We start from the raw sequence: 13,941 nt of genomic DNA on the forward strand, positions 1-13,941 counted from the left end.
AACAATCACCGAGTCTACGTTTGGTCTCACCAATGTACAGGAGGCCACACCGGGAACACCGGATGCAGTAGAGGAGGTGCACATGGACCACTGTCTCACCAGGTCGGGCTGCTCGGGTCCATGGATGGAGGGGAGGGAGCAGGTAGGACAGGCATTGCATCTCCTGCGGCTGCAGTGGAAAGGCCGCACACAAACTGGGCAGGTGCATCACCACAGTGCTGTGGGTAGAGCCGCTGCCTCACAGCACCAGCACTCGATTTTTGTATGCGGTGTTTGTTTCATGTTTATATAGTGCCTTTAAGAGGAGCCATCATCAGACAAGCTGACCAAACGTGATTGAATGACATGGCTCTGTGCAGGAGGATGTAACCCAGTACGTCACACAGACTGGACTCCCCACCATTGTAGATGTAGCCCGGTCCATCACACAGACCAGACTCCCCACCACTGACTCCATCTAGAAACATAGAAAATAGGTGCAGGAGGAGGCCATTTGGCCCTTCGAGCCAGCACCGCCATTCATTGTGATCATCCACAATCAGTAATCTGTGCCTGCCTTCTCCCCATATCCCTTGATTCCACTTGCCCATAGAGCTCTATCTAACTATCTTTTAAATTCATCCAGTGAATTGGCCTCCACTGCCTTCTGTGGTAGAGAATTCCACAAATTCACAACTCTCAGCATGAAAAAGTTTCTTCTCACCTCAGTTTTAAATGACTTCCCCTTTATTCTCAGACTGTGTCCCCTGGTTCTGGACTCCCCCAACATTGGGAACAGTTTTCCTGCATCTAGCTTGTCTAGTCTTTTTATGATTTTATGTGTCTCTATATAATCCCCTCTCATCCTTCTAAACTCTAGTGAATACAAGCCCAGTCTTTCTAATCTTTCCTCATATGACAGTCCCTCCATCCCAGGGATTAACCTCATGAACCTACGCTGCACTGCCTCAATAGCAAGGACGTCCTTCCTCAAATTAGGAGACCAAAAACTACACACAATACTCCAGATGTGGTCTCACCAGGGCCCTGTACAACTGCAGAAGGACTTCTTTGCTCCCTTACTCAAATCCTCTCGTTATGAAGGCCAGCATGCCATTAGCTTTCTTCGCTGCCTGCTGTACCTGCACGCTTACTTTCAGTGACTGGTGTACAAGGACACCAAGGTCTCGTTGCACTTCCCCATGACTTAATCTGACACTATTGAGACAATAATCTGCCTCCTTATTTTTGCCGCCAATGTAGATAACCTCACATTTATCTACATTATACTGCATCTTCCCACTCACTCAACCTGTCCAAGTCACCCTGCAACCTCCTAACATCCTCTTCGCAGTTCACACTGCCACTCAGCTTTGTGTCACCCGCAAACTTGCTAGTGTTACTTCTAATTCCATCATCCAAATCATTAATATATATTGTAAATAGTTGTGGCCCCAGCACCAAGCCTTGCGGCACTCCACTCGCCACTGCCTGCCATTCTGAAAAGGACCCGTTTATTCCTACTCTTTGCTTCCTATCTGCCAACCAATTCTCTATCCATGTCAATACCCTACCACCAATACCATGCGCTCTAACTTTGCTCAGTGGTACCTTATCAAAGGCTTTCTGAAAGTCTAGACACACTACATCCACTCGCTCTCCTTCATTCATTTTACTTGTCATATCCTCAAAAAATTCCAGAAGATTAGTCAAGCAGGATTTCCCCTTTCATAAATCCATGCTGACTTGGACCAATCCTTTTACCGTTATCCAAATGCACCATTATTAACTCTTTGATAATTGACTCCAGCATCTTCCCCACCACCGATGTCAGGCGAACTGGTCTATAATTCCCCGTTTTCTCTCTCATGCTGTCTACACTTCATGCGGTCTTAGAAAACAAGCCAACATAATCAAAGATTTGTCCCACTCTGGTAATTGCTTCTTCTCCCTGCTCCTGTATGGCAGAAGGTACAGAAACCTGAAAGCTTGCATCACCAGGCTCAGGAAAAGCTTCTTCCCCTCCGTTATCAGGTTTCTGAATGGTCCTTCCACAAGCTAGGGTACTGTCCAATTCACCTCTACCATATTGCGGACATTGAACTTGGTCTCTGGAACTGGTACACTGCTGAGAACCAGTATTCCCTGTATCTTCCCCTTTATATATTGTACTTGAGTTTGATGATTATATTTATATATAGTATTATTTAATCTGTTTGGATAGCAAGCAAAACAAAGCTTTTCACTGTTCCTCAGTATAATAATAAACCCAAAGCTAAACGTCTCACTGGAAGAGTGAGATGCAGAGGTGGCGAAGTTTGGAGAACAAGTTTGAGAGATTCAGGGCCGTTGTTGGGTGAAGGGAATAAGGAACACACAAGAGGACATGACCAACTGGGGGATGGGAAGGTTACTGGACAGTTGGAGGTTGCAGAAGGGTGGTGTGGCCGTGGAAGGGTGTAAACATGGAATGTGAGAATTAAAAATATGTTGTCTTTGCATTAGTGATACTTTGCTGCTGGTCTCACACAACCAAACACTTGTGGTCAAACCAATCCAGTGTCCCCTACCTTTCCTCCAATCAGCACCGTCCTTGGCACAAAGGTTTTGTTTGGGGCTTTTTTGATACCTGGAAGAGACAAGAGATCATTTTGATGTAACAATGATAGCAGAATGTGGCAAGATCTGTAACAAGCCGTAGTGAAACAGGACCATACTAGAGGGTTTACCGGGTCTGCTAGGCGGAGGAGAGTGTGAGTAGACAGAAATCTGCTGGTTCTGCGGTGGAGGAAGAAACGGAGGGCATTAAGACCTACCTGGTGGGGGATGGAGGTGTAGAGTGACTGAACATCCATAGTAAAGATAAGGCAGTGGGGGCCTGGAAAACGGAAGTCATTGAAGAGACGAAGGGCGTGTGAGGTGTCTTGGACATAGGTAGGGAGGGATTGGACCGGGGGGGGTAGGAAGGAGTCGAGGTATGTGGAAATTAATTCATTGGGACAGGAACAGGCAGAAAAATGAGTCTGCCAGGACAGTTCTGTTTGTGTATTTTGGGGAGAAGATGAAATCAGGCCGTGCGGGGCTGGGGAACGATAAAGTTGGAGGCTTTGAAGGGCAGAGAGCCGGAAGTGATGATATCAGAATGGTGTGCGATATGAAGGCCTGTTGCTTGTCTGTGGGATCATGGTCCAAGGATAAGTAGGAGGAGGTGTCTGAGAGATGTCGCCTGGTGCGGTGGAGATCAGCGCACCAGACTACCACGCCAACTCCCTTGTCGGCGGCTTTGATGATCATGTCAGGTTGCTGCAGAGTGAGCCGAGGGCTGTATGTTCGGGGGGGGGGGGGGGAAGAGGTTAGAGCAGGTAAGGGGAGTGGAAAAGTTGAGATGGTTGATTTTCCCGCCGGCAGTTGGAAATGAAAAGTTCTAAAGAGGGGAGTCCGAGAGGAGGGGACGGGAGAAGGGGCCATCACTGGGTGGTGACGACTCCTTCCCACAGAAAAAGGCCCGGAGGCGACCGAAGAAAACCTCCACGTCATGGTGACCTGGAAATCGTTGAGGTGGGGTTGGAGGGGAATAAAGGCGAGGCCTCTGCTGAGGACAAACCGTTCCATTCTATGTTCGTTCTATGTTATCCCACTTTCCCATCCACTCCCAACACACGGGGCAATTTAGAGACCAACCAGCATGTCTTTGGGATGTGGGAGGAAACCGAAGCACCCGGAGGGAGCCCATACTGTCACAGGGAGAAAGTACAAACTCCCCAGAGGTCAGGATTGAACAAAGGTCTCTGGTGCTGTGAAGCAGCAGCTCTACCTGCTGCACAACTAGGTTGCCCAGAAGTGAATTAATACTCTAATAATCAAGAAGGACATAGTCATAGAGTGATACAGTGTGGAAACAGGCCCTTCGGCCCAACTAGCCTACACCGGCCAACAATGTCCCAGCTACACCAGTCTCACTTGCCTGCGCTTGGTCCATATCCCTCCAAACCTGTCCTATCCATGCACCTGTCTAACTGTTTCTGAAACGATGGGATAGTCCCAGCCTCAACTACCTCCTCTGGCAGCGTGTTCCATACACCCACCACCCTTTGTGTGAAAAAGCTACCCCTCGGATTCCTATTAAATCTTTTCCCCTTCACCTTGAAACTATGTCCTCTGGTCCTTGATTCCCCTACTCTGGGCAAAAGATTCTGTGCATCTACCCGATCTATTCCTCTCATGATTTTATACACCTCTATAAGATCTCCCCTCATTCTCTTGCGCGCCATGGAATAGAGACTCGGCCTACTCAACCTCTCCCAAGAGCTCACACCCTCTAGTTCTGGCAACATCCTCGTAAATCTTTTCTGAACCCTTTCAAGCTTGACAATATCTTTCCTATATCGGTGCCCAGAACTGACCACAATATTCTAAATGCAGTCTCACCAACATCTTATACAATTGAAAAATGACCTCCCAACATCTCTACTCAATACTCTGACTGATGAAGGCCAAAGTCCCAAAAGCCTTTTTGACTACTTTATCTGCCTGCGACTCGACCTTCAAGGAACCATGCACATGTACTCCTAGATCCCTCTGCTATACAACATTACCCAGAGGCCTACCATTTACTGTGTAGGTCCTGCTCTTGTTCGACTTCCCAAAATGCAACACCTCACACTTCTCTTTATTCAATTCCATCAACCATTCCTCCGCCCACCTGGCCAATCGATCCAGATCCTGCTGCAATCTTTCACAACCATCTTCACTATCTACAAAACCACTTAATTTTGTATCATCAGCAAACTTGCTAATCTTGTCCTGTATGTTCTCATCCAAATCATTGATGTAGATGAGGGCCCAGCACCGAACACCGAGGCATTGTGTTCAGTTCTGGGCACCATGTTATAGAAACGATGTTGTCAAGTTGGAAAGGGTACAGAGATGAATTCCAATTTTTTTTGCCTTGGCTCGAGGCTCTGAGCTCTAGGGAGAGAGTGAACAGGCTGGGACTCTATTCCTTGGAGCGCAGGAGGATGAGGGGTGATCTTATAGAGGTGTACAAGAACATGACAAGAATAGATCGGGTAGACACATAGAGTTTCTTGCCCAGAGTAGGGGAATCGAGAACTACAGGACATCGGTTTAAGGTGAAGAGGGAAAGATCTAATAGGAATCTGAGGGGTTACTTTTTCACACAAAGCATGGTGAGTGTATGGAACGGGCTGCCAGAGGAGGTAGTTGTAGCAGGGACTATTGCAGCGTTTAAGAAATAATGAAACAGGTACATCTACAGAACAGGTTTGGAGGGTATGGGTCCAAGGCAGGCAGGTGGGATTTGTGTAGATGGGACATGTTGGTCGGTGTGGGCAAGTTGGGCCAAAGGGCCTGTTTCTACATTGTATCAACAGGTCCAAATCTAGGTCAAATATATTCACTATTAAACAAGAACAAATAAACATCAATGGAGGAGTATAAAATCATGAGGGGAATTGATAGGATAGATGCAGTGTATTTTACTCAGAGTAAAGGAATCAAGAACTAGAGGACAAAGATACAAAATGCTGGAGTAACTCAGCATGTCAGGCAGCATCTCTGAAGAAAAGGAATAGGTGACGATTTGGGTCGAGACCCTTCTGGATGAATAAAACATAATAAAATTGTGAAGGAAAATAACTTGACCGTGAATGTACAAACAGCAGGGGGCAGCGTAACAAGGACGAGTATAAAAATGCAGCAGAAAAACAAATTAATTTATCAACGTACATTAAGCAAGGTGACAAAATAATTCACAGGCACAAAAACTGAAAAGAAAGTTGAATATAGGAATCGACAGGTAACTGTCCAATCAGAAATATTAAACTATTATTTGCCAAGGAGAAAGATTAGCAAAACTCTGGAAGGTGATATTGGAAATGATTCATTGGATTTAAGAGAAAAGGAAAATTAAATTAATCAAACGCAAGGAGAGCAAAGGTCTTGGCCCAAAGAGATTGTACTACCCACTTTACATTCAGGAGCAGAGGTTGCAATATTCATATTTAATAATTCAGAGAAAGGATTGATGTCTGAAGATTACAAACTAATATTGTCTTTTTCCCAGGGAAAAAGATTGTATTCACCCTATCTATTCTCATGATTCCGTTCACCTCTTCAGAGCATGGAAACAGGCCCTTCGACCCAACAGGTCCATGCTGACCGAGATGCCCCATATGCCTAGTGTACAGATGGCTCCAGAAGACGGTGACTTACGGTTGTAGAAAGTGATGATGTGCAAACAATTCAAGAGCTGCCTCTTGTACTCATGGATGCGCTTGACATGGACGTCAAAGATGGATGAAGGGTTGACTTTCAGCTTGTACTCGTTCTCTAGATAAGCTGAAAACTTCAGCTTGTTCTCCTAGAAAATAAACAACATCGCTCACACAAGGCTGCAAAGATGGTTACGTTTGTTGCATACTTTCAAATGCCAGTGTTTACAGCAGGGAAACAGGCCCTTCAGCCCAACTCATCCATGCCGACCAACATGTCCCACCTGTCTGTGTTTGGTCCATATCCCGCTAAAGTTTTCCTATCCGTATACCTGTCCAAGTGTCTTTTAAATGCCATGATGATAGTACCCGCTCAAATACCTCTTCTGGCAGCTCGTTCCATATACCCACCACCCTCTGACTAAAAAGGTTGCCCCTCAGGTTCCTATGAAATCTTTCCCTTCTCACCTTAAACCTACAGTATGTCCTCTGGCTCTTGATTCCCCTACTCTGGGTAAAAGACACTGTGGATTCACCCCCTCATGATTTTATACACCTCTATAAGATCACACCTCAGCCTCCTGCGTTCCGAGGAATAAAGTCCTAGCCTGCCCAACCTCTCCCTGTAGCTCTGGCAACATCCTCATAAATCTTCTCTGCACTCTTTCCATCTTAATGGCATCTTTCCTATTGCAGGGTGATCAAAACTGAACACAATACTCCTAGTGCGGCCTCACCAACACTTGCACAACTGAGTTAGATGAGTTAAAGGCCACTGTGCTAGATGTCCCTGCTGGTATGTCTTAGCATGGCCAACCTCCACAGCTCAGACCCTCATGCTCTGCCATGGGAAACACATCAGCCAACACAAAGACCCCACTGACAGCAGTGCCACAGTGACCACCACGAGCTGTGTCATTTAGATCGCTCCATTGATTTCAACGCTGAGGGAAAACAGTGCCAGACAATATTTTACATCAGAGAGGGCAGATGAGAGTTGGGTTTAACATCTCATTCCAGTGCTGGCATCTCAGGCAGATCAATGCTCCATTAGCTCCACGCTATGATGATGTTCGCAATGTCACTCTGGTCTTAAACCTACATCCGTTTTACCTCTATGGCTCAGCAATTACTGTCACTTTGTACTTGTGTGTGGGGGTGATGACACGGTGGCGCAGTGGTGGAGCTGAAGCCTCACAACGCCAGAGACCCGGGTTCGATCCTGACCTCAGGCACTGTTTGTGCGGAGTATGCATGTTCTCCCCATGACCGTGTGGGTTTCCCCAGGAATGCTTCAGTTTTCCCCCACGCCCCAAAGACGTGCAGGTTTTATAGGTTAATTGGCCCTCTGTAAATTGTGTAAGGAATGGATGAGAAAGTGGGATAACATAAAGCTGGATTAGCGGGTATTAGCTACAGGGGGAAGTTGGACAGACTTGGAATGTTTTCTCTGGAATGTTGGAGTTTGCGGGGAGAACTGATAGAAGTGTATAAAATGATGAGAGGTACAGATAGGGTAGACAGTCAGAACCTTTTTCCCAGGATGGAATAATCAAATACGAGAGGACACAGCTTTAAGATGAGGGGGGCAAAGTTTAAAGGAGATGTGCAGGGCAAGTACGTGCCTGGTAGTTAGATTTAGCTCTCAGGGCTAAAGGAATTAAGGGATATGGGGACAAAGCAGGAACGGGGTACTGATTTTGGATGATCAGCCATGATCATATTGAATGGCGGTGCTGGCTCAAAGGACCGAATGGCCCATTCCTGCACCTATTTTTTAATGTCTATGTTTCTATGGTAGGTGCCTGGAATGGGCTGCTGGGGGGCTAGTGATGACTATGATTGTAGCGGTTGAAAGACTTTTGGATAGGCATATGGATATGCAGGGAATGGATCACGTTCTGGCAGATGAGGGTTGGTCTTGGCATCATGTTTGGCACAGACATTGTGGGCCAAAGGGCCTGTTCTTGTGCTGTACTGTTCTCTGTTTTAACTAGTGAGAATGGGTGATTGATGGTTGGAGTGGACTCGATGGGCCGAAGGGCCTGTTTCCATGCTGTATCTATCAACTAATGAATGCTGTTGTGTCGGACAGCTCCACCTAGCGGAGAGTGCCGGACAGTTTCTTGTACCTGCTTCACATTGGAGACGTCACGAATGAAGGCATCATTGTCGACAAAAGCCATTAGCTTCTTCAGCTGGTACAGGTCCGTGATGAAGCCTTCTCCAATCCTCTGCAGGGGAAAGACAATACACGTTCTCATGGCCGCTGTGTGAACCAAAACCGGGCACTCCTTTAGCCTCAGGTTTATTATTGTCACATGTACCGAGGTACAGGGGAAAGGTTTGTTTTACATGCTATGCAATCAGGTCAAATAATACTTATAGATACATAAAATCAAGTCAAGCACAAGTACAAGTACAATAGGTAGAGCAAAGGGGAAGATGCAGCGTTCAGAAGTGGGTAAGAAGCTGTTCCTGAGTCTGGTGGTGTGCACTTTCAAGCTTCAAGCTGCTCTACCTTCTGCCAGAAGGGGGGGGGGGGGGGTGAGAAAAAGGAATGGCCTGGGTGGGACAAGTCTATGATTAAGTTGGTTGCTCTTCCGAGGCAGTGTGAAGTGTAGATGGAGTCAGTGGTGGGGAGGCTGGTCTGTGTGATGGACTGATCCACATCCACAACTCTCTGCAATTTCTTGCGGTCTTGGGCAGAGCTGTTCCCAAACCAAGCCGTGATGCAACCCAACAGTATGGAGAATGGAAACAGGCCCTTCAGCCCAACTTGCTACACCAACCAACATGTCCCATCCACACTAGTCCCACCTGCCTGCATTTAGCCTACATCTCTCCAAACCTGTCCTATCCATGTACCTTTCTAACCCATGTACTAAAACTTTTGTTTGTTTGTTTGAGGGGGAGGGGAGGGGGAGAGGGGTAGGGGAGGGGGAGAGGGGTAGGAGAGGGTGCTGCACCAATGCAGGAGAGGTTTGGGCCCAACGGGTCCACTTGGTCGAGTTGTTTCTTAAAACGTTGCAATAGTTCCTGTCTCGTCGCTCCTCTGGCAGCTCATTTCATGCACCCACCACCTTCTGTGTGCATCTGGAGTCACGCTGAATTAGCTCAGCCTCTTCAGGAAGTGAGGCACTGGTGCACCTTCTTGGCCGCCACTTCAATGTGGCTGGTCCACGACAGACCAATTGTAATATTTACTCCAAGCTCAAAGAGGAAAGAGGGAGCATAGAGAAAGGAACAGATAAGTCAGGAATGATGAAAGTTCACTTTTCTAAACATAAAATGATTTACAAGGGAAGGTTTTATGTTGGAAACGTACTAATATCTACTATTAAGTGAGGGAAGATACGAAGAACTGCAGATACTGGTTTACACAAGGTGCTGGGGTACTTAGCACATCAGACAACATCTCTGGAGAACATGGAGAGGCAACGTTTCGGGTTCGGGACCCTTCTTCAGTTTGGTTGTAGTAAGGGGAAGAAAGGAGTTGCAGGCTAAAGTCTGGCGTGATAGATGGACACCGGGGGGTGGGGGGGGGGGGGGGGGGGGGGTTGTCAGTTGGGTGGCAAAGGCCAGAGATAAATAGACAAAAGGAGTGAGATAAGATAAGGTTAGCAAAAGTACGAATTGTGAAGCCAGTGGGAGGAAGGAATGAAGGGGACGTGAGGAGGGGGAAGAAATGGGTGCGCATCTAGATGGGGCATAGGCAAGAGGAAGGGGTGGGGAAAGGGTTGTTTGCAGGTAGTTACTCAAAAGTGTTCCGTGTCTGATCTATCTCTCCCTCCTAACTCCATTCTCCTGTCTTCTCCCCATAACCCCCGACACCCGTACTAATCACAAATCTGTCAATCTCAGCCTTAAAAATACCCAATGACCTGGCCTCCACAGCTGTCTGTGGCAATAAATCCCACAGATTCACCACCCTCTGTCCAAAATCACCCCATTCCTCCTCACCTCCTTCCTAAAGGTACGTCCTTTTATTCTGAGGCTATAGAATAAATTCAACAGCAGCTGAAGGAACAGTCACCAAAAGGAGGGAGAAGGTAACGTTAGAGACAAGGAGAGGACAGAATTCCGGAGGGGAGGAAGAGGTGACGGAGGAATAGAACATTTTTTAAACTTGAATGTGTGGTGGTTTAATCTAGAGCTGCTGAAAGTTGCAGAAAAACAAGAGAGGGTGTGACAATGGATATTAGAGTGACCTTGAACAGAGGGAGGAGGTGGCGAGGCAGCAGGGTGTGGGTGGGTGGGATTCCCGAGGCTGGGACTTCCATGGTTAAAGGGACAGCTGCTTATATCACCGGACAAGTCAAACCTGACTTGTTTTGTGACTGCCGGCCCCTCTGCAGAGTTAAAAAATAGTTTGTCAAATTGCTAGAAATTTTAATACTACAAAAAGATTACTGCAGTTTAAAAAACTAAAATGTATTATTTAAATGAGGTGGTCAGACCCTTCAACTTGTGTGTTTTACAAAGAGAGTGGTGGGTGCCTGGAACTTGCAGCCAGGGGTGGTGCTGGAGGCAGATACGACAGTGGTGTTTAAGCACATGGATATGCAGGGAATGGAGGGATCTGGATCATGTACAGGCAGAGGAGATTACTTGAATTTGTGCTGGATGAATCTGTCTATGACTGTATCCAATTGAATGGTGGAGAGTATTAGGTTGAAGTAACCTTCTTGTTCGTACTGTCTCTTTGCTCCAAGATCGGCTCTCTTCCCTCTTGGTTAACTACTGTGCAACCACACAAGGTTAATTCAGAAGAAAGGTCTAGGCCCAAATCTCCAGATGCCGAAAATCCAAAATAAAAATAGAAAATTCTGAGAAATGCTTAGCAGGTCAGGCAGCCTCTGTGAAGGCAGGAGGCGAGCCAGTATTTCACACTCGTGTTCTTCCATTGGTTCCGAATGTTGTCGGGAATTTTGAAAATGATAAGGAAGATGAGTAATGTGTTTGTTACGTATTTAAACCAAGGGTTTACATACTGGGGAAGCATGATGGAAAAGTGGTCAACATAAGGAACTTAAGGATATTATTGACGTAATAAATGGATTTATCATGGTGTTTAGGTTCCACAACTTAGCTGGTTTAGTTAAAATAAACATTGGAGGTTGTAAACTCTGAGGGTAATAAAACTGCTCAGGAAATGGGGTCATTTGTTAGGTAAATGGAAGAGAGGTTTTCAAGATAACAGGAAACATAAGGTTACTCTAGAGAAAGACAAAAGGTTTCAGAGACATTGATCAATGATGGCTTATTCAAAAAATGTAGAATGCACAAGTAACCATTGTATGAGAAAATAAAAATGCCATAGCAACTGTGAATCTTTGAAACATTTTAGTTTCACTCAGTGTTTCCAGTTTGTACTGTTAAGACCTTCAATAAACCGACTTGTTCAAGGAAATCACAACTGATCTAAGTGATGTTTTATTTTGTGTCTGTTCCAATCTGAGCTGGGCCCCAAGTTAAGTCAGATACAGGGTGCAGGTACGACACTAGATTCCCTCCCACACAGTGTTTCACAGTAGCCACAGCCAATCTCAGGAGTCAGCAGCAGTCCCTCACCTCAGCGATGATATCCGCCAAACCGGGGTTACACAGCAATAGCCAACGTCGCGGAGTGATCCCGTTGGTCTTATTCTGAAACTTCGTCGGCTCAAGCTCGTAGAAATCCTTAAATCTGGAAAAGAAGCAAAGAGCAAGAACTGAAACAAGCTGAGCAGGGGCGGCACAAGTGGTGCCGCTGACTCCCACCGACAGAGACCCGTGTTCACTCGTGATCTTGGGTGTGGTCAGTGTGGAGTTTGCACTTTTTTCCCTGTGACCTCGTGGGTTTCCTCCGGGTGCTCTGTTTCCTCCCACATCCCAAAGTCGTGCGGGTCTGTAGGTTAATTGGCTCCTGTAAATTACCCCTGGTGTGTAGGGAGCGTATGAGAAAATCGGATAACATAGAACGAGTGTGAACGGGTTGGTGTGGACTCGGTTGGCCAGTTATTCATGGGTTCCACAGTCAAGTGAGCTGCAAAGAATCTCAATCACTGATCTAATTCATGGCTACGATGGTGCTTGCTCAGAGCCAGGGAGATGAATTCATCGCACAGGATCACTGCCACCCACACTGAAAACCTACAATCTAGTTATACAGCATATTCACAGACCCTTCGGGCCAATATGTTCACCTCAGATAGTCCCATTTGCCTTGTTTGGCACATCTCCCCCTGAACCTTTCCTATCCATGTACCTGTCCATTTGTGTTTTTAATATTGTTATCAAAGAACATAAAACGGTACAGCACAGGAACAGGCCCTTCGGCCCACAACATCTGTGTCAAACATGATGCCTGCACATGATCCATACCCCTCCATTCCCTGCATATCCATGTGACTATACAAAAGTCTCTTAAATGTTACTATCGTATCTGACTTCACCACCAACCCCCGGCAGTGCTTTCCAGGCACTCACCACCGTCTGTGTAAAAATGTGCCCTGCACATCTCCCTTTAACTTTGCCCCTCTCACCTTAAGCTGTGCCCTCTAGTCTTTGACATTTCTATCCTGTGAAAAGGGTTCTGACTGTCTACCCTATCTATGCCTGGCATGTTTATATATACTTCTATCAGGTCTCCCCTCAACCTCTGGCTTTCAAGGGAAAGTAATCCAAGTCTCCCTCAACTACTACAGACCCACCACTGTGTGGAAAAAGTTGCCCCTCGGGTTCCTGTTAAATCTTTCCCCTCTCACCTTAAACCTATGCCCTCTTGTTCTTGATTCCCCTACCCTGAGTAAAAGGCTGAGCATTCACCCTATCTATTCCCCTCATGATGTTATACACTTCTGTCGGTGCGGTGATTCAACTTGAAGCAGCTGCTTACTTCCTCCACTATCTCGCCAAGAGGACAGCAAAGATTGTCCTCAATTTACATAATGAGATAACTGGTAAAACCTGTTGCGTTAAAATACATTTCTAACACGATGCACCTGACACTACAACCTTCCTCCAGCACCTGGCAATTGTTTTGAGTCAACAATTGCAGGTTGAATCGAAGCCAAGTTCTTTGCTTTATCTATTTAACAAGTGTCAGTGTTCCATGGACGAGTGATAAAGTGTGTCACAATTTAGCAATGACAGCAGAATGCGTCATGACCCGTAAAAATCTGTATTAAAATAGGGCCAACCTAGAGTGTTTTATTTTTAAATTTAGGAACACAGAATGAAAACAGGCCCTTCGGCCCACCGAGTCCAATGAGACCACCTGTTCACACTAGTTCTATGTCACCGAGTCCAACGAGACCACCTGTTCACACTAGTTCTATGTTATCCCACTTTGCCATCCAAATCCCTCCACACGGGGGGCAATTTTTACAAGAGGCCAATTAACCCACATACCCGCACGCCTTTGGAATATGGGAGGAAACCAGAGAAACGGTCACAGGGAGAATGTGCACACTCCACACAGACAGCACCCGAGGTCAGGATTGAACCTGGGTGCCTGGCTCTGTGAAGCAGCAGCTCTACTAGCTGTGCTACTGGGTCATATTATATATTTTTAAACGAGCATTTTTATATTTAGCACGTGCGGTTGGTCCATAAAAGTTATTGTATATGACCTTGAAAACACATCAAAAGTTCATATCAACTCCTCTGTTCCTTATCACTCAGAAGGGTCTGGTTCTGCTCAGCTTGTCCTCTCAGCTGAACCTCCTTATCGAACCTCCTTTTA

General features: G+C 46.2%; 1 protein-coding gene across 1 annotated transcript in view; it reads right to left on the bottom strand.

Moving 5' to 3' along the window:
• Positions 1-13,941, bottom strand: part of LOC144596671 (glycogen phosphorylase, brain form) — a 65,966-nt gene that overhangs the window by 4,553 nt on the left and 47,472 nt on the right. The window contains exons 12-15 of the mRNA XM_078405312.1: positions 11,787-11,901; positions 8,345-8,446; positions 6,214-6,361; positions 2,550-2,608 (exon numbers count right to left, since the gene is read on the bottom strand). Of these exons, the coding sequence (XP_078261438.1) occupies positions 2,550-2,608; positions 6,214-6,361; positions 8,345-8,446; positions 11,787-11,901 (424 nt within the window). The remainder of the gene's footprint in view (positions 1-2,549; positions 2,609-6,213; positions 6,362-8,344; positions 8,447-11,786; positions 11,902-13,941) is intronic.

This window comes from Rhinoraja longicauda, chromosome 9 (genome assembly GCF_053455715.1).
Source record: "Rhinoraja longicauda isolate Sanriku21f chromosome 9, sRhiLon1.1, whole genome shotgun sequence".
Lineage (NCBI taxonomy): Eukaryota > Metazoa > Chordata > Chondrichthyes > Rajiformes > Arhynchobatidae > Rhinoraja > Rhinoraja longicauda.